Raw genomic sequence first — 23,050 nt, forward strand, 5'->3', positions numbered from 1 at the left:
CATGACAACACTCCATGTCACACATCGCTTCTGGTACACGGCAATTTCTGTCAAATAAAAACATTACTGTGTGTCCTCATCCACCTTGTTCACTGGATCTGGCACCATGGGACTTCTGGCTCTTCCCCAAAGTCAAAATGACCATGAAAGGTAAACGTTTTGAATCGATTCAGGACATTGAGGCAGCCAATGACAGCAACAACTAAAGACGCAACAACTAAAGACACTCACAAAAGAGGACTTCCAGAACTGCTTCAGAAAGTGGTAAGAACGATGGGATAATTGTGTTCAAAGCGAGCGTATTTTGACAGGGATTAATAGCAATGTGTCTTTTACTGTAATAATTTAAAAAAAAATTTAAACGTTCACCGTATTGTTTGATCACACCTCGTAGTCAGTCTCCTAACCATTCCAGCCACCCACTGCCTCACTTGCTCTGCTGCTGGGCTCCTTCACTGTGGCAACTCTCACCAGTGGCATCCATGAGCTCCAGGCACACCAATTTCTCCACGCATTTACATTTACAACGTCTCTATGCAGGGAAGGGCAAGTGAAGATGAAAAAGAAGGGTGAGAGTCTGTCCGGTTAAATTTTAAATGCTTACATTCATTTTAACTTAGAGCTTATTTCTGCTGTTATTTCACAAATTCTACTTAACTACCTTTCCCTACCCCCCTTGCTTTTCATTGAGTAGCAATGGACAATTTCCTTCTACCGTTTAAAAGGGAATACATTCTACTTTTATTTTTTATATGGCTGAGTAGTGTTCCATTGTATATATGTACCACATCTTCTTTATCCAATCATCCTCAAGACACTTAGATTGTTTCCATGTCTTGGCTATTGCGAATAATGCTGCAATGAACATGGGGTACATTTATCTTTGCTTGACATTTGAAATTCCACCATGTACCAAGTACAACTTATAATATAAAAGTTATTATTACTCCACTCAATGAGAAAACTGAGGCACAAAGAAGTAGTTTACCTAAAGCTATACAACCAGTAAGAGGAAAGACTAGGCTCCAAGACCTTGATCTTCCCACTCTGTAACAATGCCTCTTATTACTTTTTCAACGATGATAATAACATATGATGATGATGACAGACAAGAGGAATTAGGGATATTATTGCTTAATTACTTCCTAAAATTTCAACTTAGTACCATAGGGAACCTTTCTATTTGCATGGAAAATTCTGAATTTAATAGAAAACTGGGATTCATTTACAAAAATCTGTTTTACTTTAGACCTTTTGGGAAACTCCTGTTTTACAAAATTTGAAATGCCGCAGGGTAGGTGGATATAATTTATATGGAATTTGAAGGTATGTTTGTACAATATAAAGATAGCTCTAGAATATAAGGAAAATGCCATTTGGTCTCACATTCCCAAATTACAAATGTATACATACTTAAAACTGTATATATTCTTTAATCTCACAATTTCAAAATGAATCATTCAAGTTGAATGGATGCAAATTTTGTTAATTTCAAAAAAGTTTGTGTAAAATGAAATATATACATTATACCTGATATTTCTAGCTTTTAGGGCTTTGAACATAGTTAATAAATCAACTAAAAATGGGAACAAGTCTTTTGATGGAAGAAAGAAAACAACTGAAAAGACTGTAATGAAACAACGTATTTACTGGACCAAGTAAATAACCAAACAATTTATTTTCTGAAAACTGCTCACTCTCTGTTATATACCATCTGTTGGGTTATACCAAGAGGGTCAAACAGAAAAAAATATTTAAAATTCTTTCAAGACAAAGAAAAAGAATAACTCACCCATCAAATACAAATATACTGTTTTATTCTAAGGGAATATTTCTGTGGTTTCTGCAAGGGGAAAACCCAAAAGTGGTTAAAAAACAAAAAAGAACAGAATAGATAATTTAGATGTTTTTTCTCTTGTTTGTTTGATGTTTTCTTTCTCCCCTGGGAAAAAAATGTAATGTTACATAATTTTAATAAAATTTTTTAAAGCAAATAATTGGACACATGTATCAACAGCTATGCTTATGAGAAATGATGAATAATTAAATTTTTTTACGAATTAATTTAGGGTCTGGATAACTCTGTGTACTAACATGCAATTTAAATCCCAATACAGTCATTTACCTGGGTATTGGCTGTTCTCAGTTAAAACATACAGATTCTTTTTCTCTCTGATGTTGTATACAATTTATCTAGTGTGCCAAGAATATCTGTTTTTCATACAACTACGGAAGGGGAAATGTTAGTGTTTACACAAACCGTCAAGTTCATATAGTAGGGACTACTACCCCTGAAGTTTCTGGACAGTTTATTGGCAGACTTATGAGACAATCCAATTGTTTTTCCTCCATATCAAACAAGGTCTGGAAGTAAGTTTTCTGATCAGAAATGACAAACACAGATGGGATTAATCATACAGAATTGGGGCAGATTTACTTCTTTCACACAGTTGTCAGTAACAAAAACAAAATTTGTTACAGGCAGAGGGACAGAACCATCAAGTACACAATGTCAAAAGGCCTATTTTTAAATTTTTATTGTAGTTAAATGACTTTCATTAAAAAAAAAAACCATAAAAAAAAAACACCTGCCACTCCCATAAAAAAATGGGACATACTGGAAAGTCTTTCAAGATTAAAATTTCTAAGAGGCTTTTTGGACTTCTCTAATTTTATTACAGAGTCAAATTAACCTCTGCTAAAGAAGTTCTGTGATTAGCCAACGTCATAAAAGCTTTGATTCAAAATTTTGTGGGGAAGAAACTGAGAATGGAGATGAGGGAGGTGGATCGATATGTCAAACACACCTATGACTTGCATTCCTTATAGAACCACTAAAACAGCTAGAGTTTGGAATAATGCTATAAGAAAACCTGCTTGTGGATATGCAAGACAGTCAATGTCTTTGTATCCTAACCCCAGAATCCCTATTTTCAAGTTTCTTAGGACAAGGTCATCTTCCAAATGCTTAATACAGGAACATACTAAGATCTTTTCTACCGTAATTCTGATAGCTAAAGTAATACTGTGTCTTTGTGGAAACACCCACAGGTTTGCCAGAATAAGGAGAGAGCCTATTCTCTTTGAAATGACAAGGGCCTCCAGAAACTGGTGCAAAAGACAAAATAAGAGGAATTACTGAGGAAGATAAAACAAGGGGAGAAAAGCTGCCATTTGGGGATAAAATGAAAACAAGAGAACCCCCATTTCTGTGTACCACAGCTCGTGCTATGAGACAGCAGCAACAAAGGCTGACCCAGAGAAGTGGGCGTTTTAGTGGGTTTTCTAGAAACATTTCAAGACACTTGGGGTCCAAAGGGCTCCACAGATTTTCTGTGTGCATAACCAGTTTGCAGAGTTTCAGCTCCTTTCCCTTACTTTGCCCACATCCAGACCCACGGCTGAGAAGGCTAGACCCAGAAAGTAAAAGGGGCACATTACTGTGTGAACAACAGTGAAGGCCTTTCCCTGATGTGAGGGGCCCATGGCAACAGCACCAGGCTTCCATCCTTCACAGAATTGGCTTGGCAGTGAAAATCAAAATCAAGACCACTTTACTCTCTACCTTGTAAAAAAAAGTTGAGTATTTTTACTGGGTCTTTAAGTCTGGGTCCCAAGTCCTCATCTGACGTGACTCTGAGCTCTGTACTGATTTCTCCCCTGACTTTTAGATAGGGCTTGCCCAAGTAGCCTATTGCAGCCAAGGTTTCACTCCAAAGCTACCTCTCTAATGTCTAAGGTTACTATGGTAGAGTTTTATACAACAGTTTTCCTTAAAAATATTCCACAATTTGTTATTCCCAAACAAAATAAGATTATGCACCACTCAGAGAAATTGGTTAGTCATTCTGAAGATGTCTAAGAGCTATATCACTGCCAAAGAACAACATTTCTCAGTTCATATTTTCCTTCAATTTTCATTTGAACATCCACACTGTGGTTCACGAGTCGTCTGGTTTCCATTATCTTACTATCAAGTCAAGAGGACTTGGACTTATACATCGTTTTCCAAAGCTGGATGCATTCACAGTTTGGTGCATACCAATGTGTATGAAAATAGGAACCCCACTTCTGCTTTAATCTGATAATTCAACATCAGAGTCTTCAGATTTGGCTTTGGCAAGTTCTTCGTGTACCTCCCTCACCATGAGAATACGTGTTAACATGGTGTCCAGGGTCCCAGGGTCTATCGGGAATGTGGAGTACCACATGGGGCTATTCGGAACACAGGAGCGCTCGGGTTGAAGGTAAAACACATCATTCCTCTGCTTCACACTTTCAGAACTATCCATAGGGGAAAAAAGAAAACAGAAAATTGGGGATCAGAGAGTATAAGAAATACATAAATACTTTTTAACATAATAGTTCTCAACTTCTCCCTACTGTGACTAATATCAGAGATAAGCAATATACCCACAGAGATTTATAAATAAGTGTATAGGCATTTCCCCCCAGAAGAAACCTTTTCTCCCACACTCAAGAAATCACACTGGATTGGAAGTGAGTATAATGTTAATACAAGACAAAGTGTAAATCCTTCACAAACTTTGGTACTTAAAACATTATTAAGAGCAACAAAAATTCAACTCACATGTGTCACTATGGCTAGAAACACATATCCTCAGCACCCATTATCCTGGAATGAACCCTAGGAGCACTCAATATACATTATTAAAGGGAAAACCCAGTTATTATAGTTCTTTGAGAATAAAGTGCTTCAGTGTAGATCTTACAACTCTAAAGTCATAATTTCTGTAAAAAAAAAAGGACCACTCGAATTTTTTCAATTCCTCAAAAATAGTTTTTCTATTTATAGGTTTAGCAGAATAACCTCTCTAAATATCTTTTCTATATAAATAATAAAATCACAGCAGTTTAGATATCACATTAAAGGCTGAGCAACAGTGTAAAGATCAAACAATGAGAAGGATTCTTATTCTTGCTTTTCAAGAGCATTTTGGGAAAAAGATTATCAAAATAAAGCAATTTGTCTCTTGGTTCAATATCCAGGCTGATTTCAGAATGGGGAAATAATGAAATTAGAGGCAAATCCCTGTTTTTAGACTTTGACTTTGGTCACAGGCGAGCTACATTTGATAGTCAAGCCTCTGAAATCCAAAGTATGTTAACTACTTTTTGAAGTATGCTGTCTATGTATAGAGTTCCCAGGAAGCTCACTCACCATTTTGACAGGTAAAACTCATAAAGTCGGACTGGGCATCTGAGTGGGTTGTCAGTATTTTCTGCCATCTCCACACCCACTGGAACCTCACCATCTTCATTTCGCTTTCGTTTGCCAACAGTTAGTTTATCTTGAGGCAGGAAATAAGAATCAGAAGATTATTTTTACTTTGTTTCCAGTAAGAACTGTCAGCCCTTACTACTTCCTTTCACTTACACATTCAACAAGTATTTATTGAGCGCCTGTGGAGGTGTTAGGTTTTACTTTAAGTGCTGGGTTTAACAGCACTCAACAAAACAAACTGCCCGACCTGTACAAGTTATGTTCCCCTGCGTGCCAAACTGGGGGCAGCATGGTCACAGGCATGGTGCTGGAGAGTACATCTCACTTCTGAGTCTGACTTGGTTAGGAGATTTTCTTAGGCATAGGGCTCTTAAGGGTTTCCAATGCTCTTCTCCTGTGGTAGACATTGAGATAGAAGATGTCACCTCTTCTATTTACGAAATTATTTCTATGGGGCACCAGTGCCCACTGGGCATTCCTTCAAATTTCTTTTGTCATTGTATTATGAGAAACGGAATTTTGTTGGGAAAAGAAATTCTCAGTAAAGTGGACATTTGGTTAAGAAAAGAGCAAACCCTTTTTCACCAACAGAATTTTGCAGAGGCCAAGGGTGAAGATATGGGAAGTGGGCTGTTTCTTTCCCACTTTCTCCATTCAATCTCCAAGAAAATAGTAGGTGGATCTGAGAACCTGAGAAAAAAGGTTTTCTTCTGTTCTGACAGCTGCTCTTAATCACTGGCACAGAGCCTTCCCCACCTTCCTGCATTAGTTATTACTTAAACAAAATTCACCCTGGTTTTCTATTTAGAGGCTACCTAAATATTGGGTTGTCGGAAAAGTCATGACACATTTTTGCAACGAAAAACACAGAAAAAATATGTTATGACTTTTCCAACAACCCAATAGAAAGACTTTGTTAGTTACTCATTCAGAAAAGAAGCTGAATTTATTACCAATCTTGTCAAGTGCCTAATTAGAAAACAGGGAAATGTTACCTGATTGCCTCTCTCTCCCCCAATGAATATTAAGAGCACAAAGTGGACTATATATGAACAAATTGAACAAATGAGGACAAACGTGAAAAAGTAAGATAATCTTAGTATTTTTTAAAGTAAAGGAGCAATTGAGAAAAAAGTTAAAACAAACATGAACATCACAATTATTCTTTAAGGTTTTAGTTTCAGTAATTTTAAATTCTCAAATTCAAACAATATATTTCACTTTTATTCTAAGGAGGTAACAGCTAGATTTTAGAAATTTCAGAACTTATAATTTTGGTCAAAATCAATAAATTTCATTTTGATTTCCATAATAACAATATTGATTTTACAAACATTAAAAATAAACTATTGGGCCGCCAAGTGGCTTGTTGGTTAAGAGTTAGCTTGGGAGTATGAGCTCTGAGCAGCAGGGCCGCTGGTTTGGATCCCACATGGGGGCCAGTGACACTGCCCTCTACAGCTAAGATGATGAACAACAGCTCAACCTGGAGCTGGGCTGCCATGAGTCGCTGGCGACGGCGTAGGCTGCAGCCCCTACTGCAGTGGGCTGCCATAAGCTACTGTGAGTGGCCGGCAGCCAGCGTGAGCGGCCAGTAGCTGGTGTGCTGCAGTGAGTGGCCATTCAATAGCCAGCAACCCATCTGCCTCAGCTGGGAAGAATGCAATGATCACAATACCAATATGGGCCAGTGAAGCAACGTCCTAAACAACTAGACTTAAGAACAAAAGGACAGCAACTTGTCTGTTCCCCTTCCCCAATTCCCCAACACTGTTCCCTCTCCAATTCCCCAATAAAATCTTTATAAAAACAAAACTATTATATAATAGGCTGTTTTTGGAATGTAAGACGATAAAGCTTTTAATAAAATTGTCACTGTTAATATTACTTTACTATGTACAAAAGCAGTCAACTCTAGGCCACCTTTTTTTTTTTAAAGGTTTTATTGGAGAATTAGGGGAGGGAACAGACAAGTTGTTGTCCTTTTGTTCTTCAGTCTAGTTGTGGAGGAGTTACTTCACTGGCCCATGTTGGTATTATCACTGCGCTCTTCCTGGGTGAGGCAGATCAGTCACCGGCCTCTGGACAGCCATCACGGCGGCTCTTGGCAGCTCACATCGGCTGCCAGCCGCTCACGCTGGCTGCCAGCCACACACGGTAGCTTATAGCAGCCCACTGCAGCAGGGGTTGCAGCCTACGCCGTCGCCGGCGACTCATGGCAGCGCAGCTCCAGGTTGAGCTGTTGTTCAGCATCTTAGCTGTAGAGAGCGCAGTGTCACTGGCCCCATGTGGGATCCGAACCGGAGCCCTGCTGCTCAGAGCTGGCATCCCAAGCCAACTCTTAACCAACACGCCACTCAGCCGGCCCTAGGCCACCTTTTAAGTTTCTTCAGAATTTGAAACTAATGTTAACCAAAATGAGGTGCTTTGCTCAAAAAAATAAAAAGGATTTATAAACAGTAGATTTAAAAGTTAAGAAGAGACATGAAGAAATATATCCCAAATAAAAGAACAGAACAAAGCTCCAGAAAAAGAAATAAACAAAATGGAGACATCCAATCTACCAGATGCAGAGTTCAAAACACTGGTTATAAGGATGTTCAATGATCTTAGGGAGATAGTTAACATAAAAATGGAGATAGAAAACATAAAAAAGAACCAGTCAGAAATAAAGACTACAATGACTGAAATTAAGAATTAGAGGGAATCAACAGATCAGATGAAGCAGAGAATCGAATCAGCGATTTAGAAGATAAGGTAGCAGAAAACACCCACACAGAATAGCAAAAAGAAAAACGAATCCAAAAAAATGAGGACAGTTTAAGGGGCCTATGGAACAATATCAAGAGCACCAACATTCGCATTATATGGTACCAGAAGGAAAAGAAAGCGAGCAAGGAACTGAAAACCTATTTGAGGAAATAATGATGGAAAACTTTCCACACCTGGTGAAGGAAATAAATATACAAGTTCAAGAAGCACAGAGTCCCAAAAATAAGCCCGAACAGGCCCACACCAAGACTCATCATAATTAAAACACCAAAGGTTGAAGACAAAGAGAGAATCTTAAAAGCAGCAAGAGAAAAGCAGTTAGTTATCTACAAGGGAACTCCCATGAGATTTTTCAGCTGATTTCTCAACAGAAACTTTGCAGGCCAGAAGGGAATGGCAAGAAATATTCAAAGTGGTGAAAAGCAAGGACCTACAACCAAGATTACTTTACCCAGCAAAGTTATCATTTACAATGGAAGGACAGATAAAGAGCTTCCCAGACAAGAAAAACCTAAAGGAGTTCATCATCACTAAACTAGAATTACAAGGACTCTTAGAGGGACTTATTTAAGATGAAAAAAGAAAAAAAAAAAGAGATAAGGTAAAAAGTATGAAGAATAAAATGGCAATAACTATATCTCTATCAACAATTACTTTCAATGTAAATGGATTAAATGCTCCAATCAAAAGATAGCATGGCTAGGGCCAGCCGAGTGGCTCAGCTGGTTAAGAGCTCACTCAAGAGTTTGAGCTCTGAGCAACAGCAGTTCGATGCCTGGCCTGAGCTGAGGAGCCGCTGAGCTGCCAATAGATGGCAGGATGGCTCAGCTTAAAAACAAACAAACAAAAACAAGATAGGATGGCTGAATGGATAAGAAAATAAGACTCTTACATATGCTACCTACAAGAGACTCACTTCAGATCAAAAGACACAACAGACTGAAAGTAAAGGATGAAAAAAACATATTTTATGAAAATGGAAACAAAAGCAACAACAAAAAGCTGGAGTAGCAATACTTATACCAGACAAAATAGACTTTACATCAAAGGCGGGACAAAGAAGGACCCACTTCAGGGTATTTATCTGAAAAAACCCAAATTGCTACTTGGAGGGGACATGTGCATCCATATGTTCATTGCAGCATTGTTTACAATGGCCAAGATGTGGAGGTAGCCTGGGTGTCCGTCGATGGATGAATGGATAAAGAGGAGGTGGTACATACATACAATGGAATATTGCTCGGCCATGGAAGGGAATGGGTTCTCGCCATCTGCGGGGGCATGGATGGACCTGGAGAGTACTGCGCTGAGTGAAGTGTCAGACAGAGAAAGACAGATGGAATGTGATTTTGCTTATATGTGGAATCTAAAGAACAAAATAAACAAACAAAACAGAAACAGACTCATAGACACAGATAACATTTTGATGGTTGCTAGATGGGAATGGGTTTGGGGTGGGTGAAAAAGGAGATGGTATTAAGCAGTACAAATTGGCTGTTACACAGTAGTCATAGGGATATAGGGTACAGGATAAGGAATACATTCAATTAATACTTTAATTACTGTATGGTGTCAGATTTGTTGGGGTGATAGATGGGAGGGGGGTTGGAGGCAGGGTGAAAAGGTAAAAGGATTAAGAAGTACAAATTGGTAGTTACAAAATATTCATGGGATGTAAAGTAAAGCATAGAGGATATAGTCAATAATATGGTAATAACTATATATAGTGCCAGGTGGGTACTAGATTGGTCAGGGGGGGTCACTTCTTAAGTTACATAAATGTCTAACCACTGTGCTGTACACCTGAAATTAATATAAAATAATACTGAATGTCAACTGTAACTGAAAAATTAAAACAGGGATGGAAAGGTGAAGGGGAATAAGAGGTTCAAATTTCCAGGTATAAAACAAATTAAGTAATGGGGATATAACGTACAGCATGGGGAATATAGTCAACAATATTGCGATAGCGTGATATGTTGTCAGATGGCTGCTGGACTTATCATGGTGATGACTCCTATATGTATTTAAGTATTGAATAACTATAGTGTACACCTGAAACTAAAAAATGTTGTATGTTAGCTACATTTTAATAAATATCTTAAAAAGAAAAAAAAAAAGCAGACTCCTTTTAACTAGCAATTGACCCATCTGCTTGCTGCCTCTAAATCAGTGATTCTCAATCTTGGCTGTATATTTAAATTCCTTGGGAAGTTTAAAATAAAGATTATTCAGGCTCTACCCTAGGCACTGAAATCAGAATTTCTGATTTAAAAGCCAATGTAAGTATATCGAAGTAAGTGATTCCTCTCATTTTGAGAAAAGCCTTGAACCTAGCCTTAACAATAAAGAAAAAGCATTTAAGCTACACCCTTTCATGTCTAGAATTTACAATTACCCTTCTGCAATTAGTTTCTATTTGAATACTAGTAAGACTTCAACAGAAATCTGATGAACTCCACCACACACCTGGTTCTGACTCTGGCTTTTGTAAAGGTGGGAAGAACCTCAGATATGTCATCTTGGTACTGTACTTCAAAATCCTGGTCCGTCTCATCACGTGGGCAAAGGAAAGCTTCAAGTGCTCAGTAACATTCTTTAGTTGAAAGTATTTGGTATTGAAGAAAAGGAGGGTGTTCAAGAGGACGATTGGTGAGTAAGCGCCCAGCTGTTTGCACTCCCACAAATGTTCTTCTTCAATGCGAGAGAACATGTAACCTGGACAGAGGAAGAGGGTAAAAGAAAAACAGTACTAAGCTCCTGCTACATAAGACGAATGTCCCAAACTCTCAGACAGGAAGATATGAAGGAGAAGACTGATTCTTCTTCTCCTTCCCCTTCTTCCTTAGACAGAAAACCAGAAAAGGCACTGCAAAGAAAAGGGGAGATGATTCCACTGAAGCAGACACTGGGAGCATTCCCATGTAACAGTTTTAATCTATTGTTATTTTAGACCACGGGTTGGCAAATGTTTTCTGTCAAGAGCCAGATGGTAAACATTTTAAGCACTGTGGGCCATATAGCTCTGAACAACTTTGTTGTTGTAGAAGATAAGGAGCCATAGACAATACATAAATAGATGTGGCTATAACATACCAATAAAATTTATTTATAGACACAAATTTGAATTTCATGTAATTTCCACATGCCACAAAATATTATTCTTCTTTAGATTTTTTTCCAAACCATTTAAAATGTAAAAACTACTTTTAGCTCATGGACTATATACAAAAATGGCAGCAGGCCAGATCTGGCCCGGGGGCCAGTTTGCAGGCTCCTCCTGGTTGAGTTCATTGCGCTTAACCAGTTCAGTTTTATTTAGCTAAGATCATTAGAAGGCAGATGGCGCCCTCTGCGGCCCACCCCCCCTTATTTTCAATTTATATTAAGAGTGACAACTTCATGATGACGGGTCTGGGCTTTTCTTGAAAAGAAGAGGTCTTGCAGAATTAAAATAGTATACCTTTAAACACACCTTCTTCAAGATACCCCTTAAATGCGGGTCTTTTTCTCATGTTCTCTCCCCAGTCCTCTTTGCTGCTGATTCTGAATTCTATTCTTAGGAGACTGACTATCCACAAACATGAATTTATTACTTCCAAATCTATGTCCCTAGCCTCCTCTTTGAATGCTGAATGCATGAAGCCACCATGTTGCTCAGAATGTTTCAAAGGTGCTCTGTAGCCCAACAGAGAGGGGCACAAATTCCACAGCATCCCGAATTCAGCCTCTCCATGCACAGCCGAGGCGCCTGAGGCCAAGAGTGAATTACGGACTAGACCAATGACGTATGTATGGTCAAAGACAATTCAAGGATGAAGACTTAACTCTCAACAACCAGCTCAGGGTACTTCTCATAAACAATTGAAAAAGGTCCACTGCTAACAGGCAGAGTCTAGAAGTAGAATATGTGGCCCTTACTGGTACAGTGTGCATCTTTACCAACACTACCAGATCAAAAACAGTTTCTAAAAATGTAAATGCAACCTCCAGTAGTTTTTTTATTTTCAACAGTTAGTATCTATACATGCATTGTTTGGCAGTTACAGTTTTACTAAAATAATCAGTAATAAACCAAAGACTTTCTCCTCAAAAGTCCAAATATGTTATAAATCAGGACAGAAATAGAAATGACAATTTATAAAAAGATAATCATACAACTTAAGCAATTTAAGAAGGGATACCATAAAAACAATCAAAATAAAAAATAATCATCCTACCATTAGGAAGTATTGTAGGTTCCCATATTTTCAAGAGTTTGGTAAGTTCAATCATAAATCTGGAATAGGGCTCTGTAAAAATGTTATCTATTCTACCATTTTCAAACAGGTACTGCAAGAGAAAAAAACAGAAACATGTTGATACGAAGAAAACAAGTTTTTTTTAAAGATTGTATTAAGTAAAACTTATTCAATGTTATTAACCAGTCACCCAATAAATTTAATTTTTAAAATATTTTTAAAAAATTTTTAAGATTGTTTTAATGGATATAGTCTACCCTTAATTTTTGCCCTTACAATATTATGAACCATTTTAAGGATACATGTTAAAAATACCAGGATTCACGCTAAAGAACCCTTTCACATGAATTAACATTAATATCTCAAGCACTGAGCTTCCAAGGTAAAGTTTCCTATTTTCTTTTTAAAACATGGATAATACAGAAAAATTATAATAATGTAAGTACCTTTATTCAGTTCATGAAACAGATATACTAAAAATTGGTCCTAATTCTTATTTCTCAAATCATTTTTCTAATTCACAGTATGTGTGCTGATGTGCTCTCAGAAGTGTTTGGTTTTTTAGCCTAGTTACAAGATCACTTCTTGAAATAATACAGTTAGCTGGTGTCAGGTGACCTGAGGATACCCAAATTCAAAAACTATTTATTTGGAGCCTTCTAATCACAGATCTCAACTCTGCCCCACAACATAACCTTCAAAAACTTCAAGTCTAATAGTAGGATGTAAAACTACACTAATTATAACGATCAAGAGCCAGATCACAGGATAAGAAACAAGCAATAGCTTGGGTCAAGTGTTACTTAAAAAACATCTTGAGGGTGCAGGTCAGGCCAGATAAAAATGTCAGGGAAATACAATGAGCATTTACAAGGCAACTCAAGGTAGTGTACAATTACACGCTAAAACTCTTTTGGTATTTTTAAGACTTAGTATTTTAAATTTATTAATCTATGGTTACCTTGGTTTTCTGCTTTTCTATCAATGAATGACTTAGAAAAAAACTTTTATTTCCACTTAAATTTATCTGGCTAATAAAAATTAAACACCATTTCAATGTACCTTCATATAGGTCTCTTCAAAGGCAATTTATGATCATATTGCCATATTACAGCTTTGTTGTTGAAAAGTATTCTTCTTTAAATAAAGTTATTTTTTCAACTTCAAAATATATCCTCATGCCGGACAAGTGGCTCAGCTGGTTAAGAGCGTGAGCTCTGAGCAACAGGGTTGCTGGTTCGATTCCCACATGGGCCAGTGAGCTGCACCTGAGCTGAGCTGCTGCAGAGCTGCCAACAGGTGGCAGGATGGCTCAGCTAGTGAGAGCAAGTGCTCTTAACAACAAGGTTGCTGGTTGGACTCCTGCATGGGATGGTGGGCTACGCCCCGCTCCCCCTGCCCTCACAACTAAGACTGAACTCAGCACCTTGAGCTGAGCAGCCATGAGCTGCCGATGGGCAGCCGGATGGTGACTGGGCTTGGAGCTGAGCTAGCTGCATCTTCCACAACTAAGATTGAAGGACAACTTGGCTGTTTCTCTTACCCAATTCCCCAACACCGTTCCCCTTACCCAATTACCCCATAAAATCTTTAAAAATAAAAATATATATATGTGTGTGTGTGTATATATATCCCCTCATTGTGGGAAAAGTTTAAAAAAGTGGAAGAAAGGCATACTCAAACTCACTACACAAAGGCAACTACAATTGTCATTCAGGAGTATTTCAATCTTTAAAAAAAAATCCTTTTTTTTTTTTTTTTTTGGGCTGGCCGAGTGGCTCAGTTGATTAAGAGCTCGCTCCAGAGTTTGAGCTCTGAGCAACAGCAGTTTGATTCCCGGCCCGAGCTGAGTAGCCACTAAGCTGCCAACAGGTGGCAGGATGGCTCAGCTTAAAAAAAAAATCCTTTTTAAAGACAGAGTTGAATTTGGTACATTTACTCAAAAATGAGTACATATAAAATATATTTTTTTAAAAATCACTTCCCCCTTAGACCAGGAACAAGACAAAAATGCCTATTCTTGCCACTTCTTTCAACATTGTACTGGGAAGTTCTAACCAAAATAATTAGGCAAGAAAAAGAAATAAGCATTCAAATAGGAAAGAAGTAAAACTCTCTGTATTTGCAGATGACATGATCCTATATACAGAATCCAAAACACATCTTAGTTATTAGAGCTAATAAATGAATTCAGTGAAGTTGCAGGATACAAGCAACATGAAAATAAGTTGCAATAGATAATCCAAAAGGGAACTAAGAAAACAATTCCATTTACAATAGTATCAGAAAGATTAAAATCTTAATAATAATTTTTTTTTTAAGATTTTATTGGGGAGTTGGGAGAGGGGAACAGCGTTGGGAGATTGGGAAGGGGTAGTTGCTGTCCTTTTGTTCTTCAGTCTAGTTGTGGAGGACGTCACTTCACTGACCCATGTTGGTATTAACACTGTGTTCTTCCCAGGTGAGGCAATCGATCACTGGCCATTGGATGGCTGCTTATGGCAGTTCATGCCAGCTGCTGGCCACTCACACTGGCTGCCAGCCACTCACAGTAGCTCATGGCAGTCCACGCCATCGCCGGTGACTCACGGCAGCCCAGCTCCAGGTCGGGCTGTTGTTCACCATCTTAGCTGTAGAGGGCGCAGCATCACTGACAGTCATGTAGGATCCGAACCTCAGCCCTGCTGCTCAGGGCCAGCACTTCCAAGCCAACTCTTAACCAACGTGCCACACGGCCGGCCCCTAAAGAATAAATTTAACCTAGGAGGTACATGACTTATACAACTTACAACTACAAAAAACTGCTGAGAGTAATTAAAGATCTAAGAAAAACATTTTGTATTCACGGATTTGAAGAAAATGTTGTTAAAATGGCAATATTCCCCAAAGCAATTTACAGAGTCAATGTAATCCCATCAAAATCCTAGAGACCTTTTTTTTTTTGCAGAAACAGAAAAGCCAAGCCTAAAATTCATATGGAATTGCAAGAAACCCCAAATAGCCAAAAGAACTAATGAATCACACTTTCCGATTTCAAAACTTACTAACAAAGCTACAGTAATCAAAACAGTGTGTACTGCCATAAGAATAGTCATACAGGCTATTAGAATTCAGAGTCCAAAATAAACACATACATATTTAGCCAAAAAACAAGGATGTGAAGACCATTCAATGGAGAATGAACAGTCTCTTCAACAAATGGTGCTGGGAGAACTGGGTATCCACATATACAGTTACCCCTAACTCACACATGATATGAAAATTAATGAAAATAGATCAATGACCTAAACTTAAGAGCTAAAAGCATGAAACTCTTAAAACACAGGGGTAAATTTTAGTGAACTTGAATTTGGCAATGGATTCTTAGATAAAAGGCCAAAAAGAAAAGCAACAACAGAAAAAATAAACTGTGACCTTCATGAAAATTAAAAATGTTTATTCATCGAAGTACACTATCAAGAGTGAAAAGGAAACCCAGAGGGTGGGAGAAAGTATTTGCCAATGGCATATTTGGTAAGAGTTTAATCCAAAAAACATATATAAATCTTACAACTCAACTACAAAAAAAGACAAACAACCCAATTAAATAATAGGCAAATGACTTAAATAGACATTTCTTCAAAGAAGATATACAAATGGCCAACAAGTACATGAAAGAATGTTCAATGTTATTATTCATTAAGGAAGTGCAAATAAAAATCTCTAATACCCACCAGATGGCTATTTTAAAAAACAAACAAAAAAAACCAACAAAAACCAAAATTATCAAGTGTTGACAAGGAAGTGAAGATAATGGAGTCCTCATACATTGCTGCTGGAAAATGGTTTGGTGGTTTCTCAACAAGTTAATCATACAGTTACCATATGACCCTGCAATTCCACTCCTAGGCATATACGCAAAAGAACTGAAAACAGATGTTCAAATAAAAACTTGTACATGAATGTTCATAGTAGCACTCATAACTCGTAATAGTGAAAAAGTAGAAACAACTCAAATGTCCATCAACAGATGAACGGATAAAGAAAACGGGGTAGGGCCAGCCGAGTGGCGCAATGGTTAAGAGTTGGCTTGGGTAGCCAGCTCTGAGCAGCAGAGCCCCGGTTCGAATCCCACATGAGAAACAGTGACGCTGCGCCCTCTACAGCTAAGATGGTGAACAACAGCTCGACCTGGAGCTGGGCTGTCATGAGTCGCCGTGGGCAGCCATCCAATGGCTGGTGACCAATCTGCCTCAGCCAGGAAGAGCAATGACAATACCAACATGGGCCAGTGAAGCAACGTCTTTCACAACTAGACTGAAGAACAAAATGACAGCAACTTATTTGTTCTCCTTCCCCGATACCCCAACACTGTTCCTCTCCCCCAGTTCCCCAATAAAATCTTTAAATAAAAAGAAAATGTGGTATATCCAACAATGGAGTGTTATTTGACCATAAAAAGGAATAAAGTACTGATTAATGCTACAACATGAATAACCTTGAAAACATGAAAAAAGTCCGAAATAAAAAGCCATATACTGTTTAATTGAACTTATATGTAATATCCAGAATAGGCAAATCCACACAGATAGAAAGCAGATTTATGGTTGTCAGAGACTGGTTGGAAAGGGTAATGGGGAGTAACTTTCCCTTTAGGGCAATAAAGATATCTAGAACTAGAGTGTGGTGATGGTTGCACATCATGAATGCACTTAATGCCACTGAAATGTACTCTTTAAAATGGTAAATTTTGTTATGTGTATTTTACCACAACATCACACTACACATACAGTTTTGAAAGTTACTTTTTAAAATGTATGCCTCTGGGCCAGCCGAGTGGCACATTGGTTAAGAGCTGGCTTGGGACGCCAGAAGGCCCTGGTTCGGATCCCACATATGAGGGCCAGTGACACTGCCCTCAACAGCTAAGATGCTGAACAACAGCTCAACCTGGAAATGGGCTGCTGATGGCGTAGGCTGCAGCCCCTGCTGCAGTGGGTTGCCATGGGCTACCATGTGTAGCCAGCAGCCAGCGTGAGCAGCCAGCAGCTGCCATGAGCAGCCGTCCAGAAGCCGGCGACTGATCTGCTTCGCCCAGGAAGAGCGCAATGATGGTGCCAACTTGGGCCAGTGAAGCAACGTCCTCCACAACTAGACTGAAGAACAAAACGACAGCAACTTGTCTGTTCCCCTTCCCCCAATTCCCCAGCGCTGTTCACACCCCCCAATTCCCCAATAAAAATCTTTAAAAAAATAAAAAAAATAAAATCTATGCCTCTATGTGAGCTCTGAGCAGCAGGGCTGTCGGTTCGGATCCCACATGAGCCAGTGATGCTGTGCCCTCTACAGCTAAGATGGTGAACAACAGCTTGACCTGGAGCTGCGCTGCCATGAGTCACTGGTGACGGTATAGGCTGCAGTGAGGCTGGCCGGCAGCTGGTCTGAGCTTTCGTGAGCTGCCGTGAGCCACCATGAGCGGCCGTCCAATCTGCCTCAGCCAGAAAGAGCACAATGATCACAATACCAACATGGGCCAGTGAAGCAACGTCCTCCACAACTAGACTGAAGAAGAAAAGGACAGCAACTTGTCTGTTCCCCTTCCCTGATTCCCCAACGTTGTTCCCTCCCCCAATTCCCCAATAAAATCTTTAAAAAAGTAAAATAAAATAAATAAAATGTATGCCTCTAAGAGTTTTCCATGCCAATATCTATAGAAGCAATTCATTGCTTTTTAAGTATTGTATAGTATTCAATAGTATAGACATATTATAGTTGATTGAACCATTGCTCTTTTGATGAACACCTAGATTTCCAAATTTTTGCTGTTAAAAACAATGTTATAGTGAAAATACTAGTATATATCATTCTATGTATGTGTATGCATTTCGTTGGGGAGATATAATAATCACTGGACTTGCTAGACTGAAGAATCCATATGCATTCAAAGGTTTAGTAGTCACTGTCGATTTGCCCTCTGAAAAGGCCTCCAATAATTCGTATGTAGTTTCACCAATACTTGATATTATCAAATTTCTCAATCTTTCAAATTTTTAATCCATCGGATAGGTGAAAATTTTCTCTGATTACAGTTGAGCACCTTTTTATGTTAGAGAAGCAGTCCAACATAATGATTATAACCATAGACGCTGAAGCTGAACTACCTGGGTTCACATCTTGGCCCTACCATTTATTACCTTTGAGATCTCAGGCAAGTTAAGTAACCCACTGTGCCTCAAGTTCCTCAGCAGAAAATGGTGATGACAAGTTCTTACACTTCATAGGGCCACACTAACAATTACATTAATATATGAAATGGACTTACATTAATACACAGCATATATAGCAAATGATTGTTAGGTGTTCCTGTAACATTTTTGTCTATTAATAATCTATTAATTTTCTTCTGTTACTTGCCTGTTTGTTTCTTTTGCCAATTATCCCCTTTCCAGCTAATGTTAACAGTGGTGGTCTAGATGTTATTATTATAGTTGAATTTAATTTCTTTCTTTACATTTTTATGTATTTTCAAAATTCTTTACAATTAGTATAATTATTTTTATAATCAGAAAAAATTTTTAAAAAGGAAGCACATTTGAGATGTCACTATAAATAGCCTTTTAAAATTCCTTACAGTCAAGAAAATTTTTATTTTTTATTTTTATTGGGGAACAGTGTGCTTTTCCAGGACCCATCAGCTCCAAGTCAAGTAATTGTTTCAATCTAGTTGTGGAGGGCGTTTTTCCAGGACCCACCAGCTCCAAGTCAAGTAGTTGTTTCAATCTAGTTGTGGAGGGCGCAGCTCAGTGGCCCATGTGGGGATCAAACCGGCAACCTTGGTGTTATGAGCACTGTGCTCTAACCAACTGAGCTAACCGGCTGCCTGGTAAAGTTTCTTTGTCAAAATTAATATCAAATAAATTAATAATAAAGTTCATAATATTTACTTCCTATAACAGTCATCTAACAATTTGTTATCTTATGGCCTCTTTTAATAGTATTATTATATAAAGTCAATAAAAAATGGATGAATATACTAGAAAAAAACTTCCATAGGTTTATGACTTGTCTCACAAATTACAGTATATTTTATATATCAGAAGAGTACCTGAAGCATAAAGTACTCAGATGTTTTTGACTGAAATCATAGCAGTGACCATGTATGTTCTGATTACATTCAAATTATTAGAATATAAATAACTGCCCCAAAACATGTTATTTCTTGACAGGTGTATTGATAAAATTAGAAAATATTCTTTAGATCCAAAGTATTATAAACTCCAAGAGCAGAGCAAGTGTGTCTAGAATCTTCACAATTTTTACCTAAGCAAACTGTATGCATGACACATAGTAGGTGGTTGAAAAAATTTGGTAAAGAATCTATAAAAGTCTTCTCATATGTTAATTTAAAAAATCTTTTACAGTCTAGAAATTGGATCAAAATATAATTAAATAACAGGTACCATTTCAATTCTGTGGGAAAATGGATGCTGCTGGCATAACTAGCTACCCATCAGAATGTTATTCATCAGGACTGCTTATAATCATGTACAAAAATGAATTTCAGATGTATTAAAGATGTCAATCTAAAAAAAAAGAAACCCAAATATTTTAGATAAAAATTTATGAGAATTTAAATTTAAACATTCAAGCAAGAAGAGCATCCTAAGCAACATGGACAACCCAGGACCTATAAAGAAAAATATATGCATGTTGGACTACATAAAAAGGAAAACTTCTACACAATTTATGAAGTGATCCCCCTGATAAGGCCTGACCACTGCGCAGTACACTTGCAGCTGAAGTAGAATAATATTGAATGTCAACTATAATTGTGTGTTTGTGTGTGTGTGTGTGTGTGTGTGTGTGTGTGTGTGTGTGTGTGTGTGTGTGTGTGTAGTGTCATGGGATGTAAAGTACGTACAGCATAGGGAATATATAGTCAATGGTACTATAACAGTTATATACAATGTTGGAGGAGTAGCAGACTTGGGGGGGGGGTGTTTATCACTTTGTGAGGGGTGTAAATGTCTAATCATTATGTTGTTTTGTACACCTGAAACTAATACAATAAAAAAAGAGAGAGAAAGAGAACAAATGAATGAAGGGAGGGGAAAAAAGGGAAAACTTCTTGAATGGCAAAACATAACAAAAACTGAGACAAAAACAAACTAAAAAAATTTATTTTAAATACTTACATTAGAGTTAATATCCCCAACATAAAAGAGATTCTACAGATAGAAAGGAAAAATCCAAATAACCAACATAAAAAGACATTCTACTTTATAAAAGCTGAAAAAATATTAATTGGAGTCACAAGATGCCATTTTTAAAAAACTGAGAATAGTGAATATTAAAAACAGGAGTGGTGAAGAGGATGCAAGAAGTGCACTCTCACACACTGCTAGTAAAATTGTAAATTACTATAACTGTTTGTGCAGACAGAGCTAACTCTATTTTAAAGCTAATCCTCCATCTTGACATGTGGGTGAGCCCAGGCCCTGGACCCACTCTCCTTCCCCCCCATTAGTGCTGGAATATGTACACAGAACTCTGGGTTGATTACAGGATTTCCATTAGTTCTGTCTCTGGAGCAAACGAATTGCCCTCAATGTTATCTCTTAACTGGCTCTGGCACCAGAGCCTCCTGGCACCTGATCCCTTTGATCATCCATGGGTTCTCACTGCTTAGGAGACATAAGCACATGGTCTGGAGGGTGGATGATGCAGGGATCCATTTTGTCTTGCTGTTGCTTGGGACTGCATTTTCCATATGTAAATTCCCTATTAAACTCTCAACCAACAAGCTGGGCTTGTCTACTTTGTTACTTGACCTCTAGGCTCCTCTGGTGTTTGGGGGCCGCTTTGCATGTATAGCCCTTTAAAAAACATCATTCTGAAAAGTAATCTGAAAACATATTACAACTGGAGAATTACATATATGCTTTAACCTAGAAATAAAAGTGCCAGTCCATCAGGTACACAAACAAAATATTTACTGAAGCATTATTTGTAAGAGTGAGGAGGGTGCAAAACAACCTGAATATCTGAAAAGATGAAAGGCTGAATAACTGGTATATTCATACTCCACAATATTATGCAGCTTTCTTTTTTTAAAGGAAAAAGTCTGATTTATATTCACCAGGAGGAGTACACAGATTAAGAAAAGCAAGCTACAAAAAAATGTGTATTATATGGGCCCCATTTTGCTAAAAACTAAGCAAAACAAAAACCATTGGGTTGCTGGAAAAGTCATAATGCATTTTTGCAATGAAAAACAGAAACAATACGTCATGATTTTTCCAACAACCCAATATGTATTAGTTACTACCAGCCATGAGGTGAACCCCTCCCTGACTTACAGAACTTCTATCAAGTGTTATAATTTTTTACTTTTGCTAATGTGACAGACAAATAATGGTTTAGCTATTATTTTACTTTGCATTTTTTTTAAAGATTTTATTGGGGAATTGGGGGAGGGGAACAGCACTGGGGAATCAGGGAAGGGGTACAGACAAGTTGCTGTCCTTTTGATCTTCAGTCTAGTTGTGGAGGATGTCACTTCACTGGCCCATTTTGGTATTATCATTACGCTCTTTCCGGCTGAGGCAGATCAGTCGCTGGCCATTAGATGGCCGCTCACGGCAGCTGACAGCAGGCCCCACTGCAGCCTACGCTGTCGCCAGCGACTCCGACAGCCCAGCTCCAGGTCAAGCTGTTGTTCAACATCTTAGCTGTAGAGGGCACAGTGTCACTGGCCCATGTGAGATCCACACCAGTAGCCTTGCTGCTCAGAGCTCGTGCTCAACTCTCAACCAACACACCACTCGCTGGCCTTTACTTTGCATTTTAATTTAAATGAGACTACATGATTTACACACAGTGGCCTGTGTCACTTCTTTTGTATATTGCTACTTATGTCTTTTTTGTCCATTTAACAATAAAATGCACCATCCTCAATTTCTGTTATTCTACTACCAAGTCTCCATTTAGCTTACAAAAGGCTATATGATTAAGATTCTTAAATCAGGGTCAGTAGTCCATTAAAAAAGAGAGTACAGGAACAATACCAAACAACCAATATACACTATAATTTTTCAACTTCATTCACAAGTTCTATCAGAATTATTAGAAATGCAATCGATTTTATAACAATTGTCAAACTTGATACCTGCTGAATTCCAAGGCACAAGTATAAGATACTGTCTGGATCATATTTTTCACCATTTGGTCTCCGCACCTCTTGGATAAACTGGCATAAGCCCAAACTCAACTCAGCAAAAGTGCAAGACAGAATATCCTCCTTCAGCTTGACAGAGCGGGCTGTGGAAAGGTAGAAAACATAGGGAATTAACTTATAATAAACATAGTAATATTACTTGATTCTCTGAATGAACACTGACTACTATTGTGTCCCAGGAATTGTGGACACTGGTGAATACACAGATTTTAAAAACAGATCCTGCTCAAGGCTTTTTTAACTAATGCAATAAAGACAATGCAGTGCAAATGGTATAACAGGTGCTATGAGAGAGGTTTTATTTAAACAGGATTCTATGAAAGGAAATGAGGTACATCTAATAGAGAAGAGTCAGGTTAGACTGGAGGATGTTACACTAATGTTAGACCTTGAAATGTGAAGAAGAGTTAAATAGGTGAATAAAGAATTTGAGGGCCGGCCGAGTGGCGCGATGGTTAAGAACTGGCTTGGGACGCCAGAGGGCCCCGGTTCGGATCCTACATATGAGGGCCAGTGACACTGCCCTCTACAGCTAAGATGCTGAACAACAGCTCAACCTGGAGCTGGGCTGCCGTG

At 38.2% G+C, this 23,050-nt stretch overlaps 1 protein-coding gene across 1 annotated transcript in view; it reads right to left on the minus strand.

Moving 5' to 3' along the window:
- Window positions 1-1,659: 1,659 nt before the first annotated feature.
- Window positions 1,660-23,050, minus strand: part of LOC109390727 (zinc finger MYM-type protein 4) — a 121,414-nt gene continuing 100,023 nt past the window's right edge. Inside the window, exons 24-28 of the mRNA XM_019657581.1 lie at window positions 22,406-22,588; window positions 12,238-12,349; window positions 10,487-10,735; window positions 5,183-5,312; window positions 1,660-4,284 (exon numbers count right to left, since the gene is read on the minus strand). Coding sequence (XP_019513126.1) covers window positions 4,077-4,284; window positions 5,183-5,312; window positions 10,487-10,735; window positions 12,238-12,349; window positions 22,406-22,588 — 882 coding nt within the window. The 3' untranslated portion in view covers window positions 1,660-4,076. The remainder of the gene's footprint in view (window positions 4,285-5,182; window positions 5,313-10,486; window positions 10,736-12,237; window positions 12,350-22,405; window positions 22,589-23,050) is intronic.

This window comes from Hipposideros armiger, unplaced genomic scaffold, assembly GCF_001890085.2.
Source record: "Hipposideros armiger isolate ML-2016 unplaced genomic scaffold, ASM189008v1 scaffold_10, whole genome shotgun sequence".
In the NCBI taxonomy this organism is placed as follows: domain Eukaryota; kingdom Metazoa; phylum Chordata; class Mammalia; order Chiroptera; family Hipposideridae; genus Hipposideros; species Hipposideros armiger.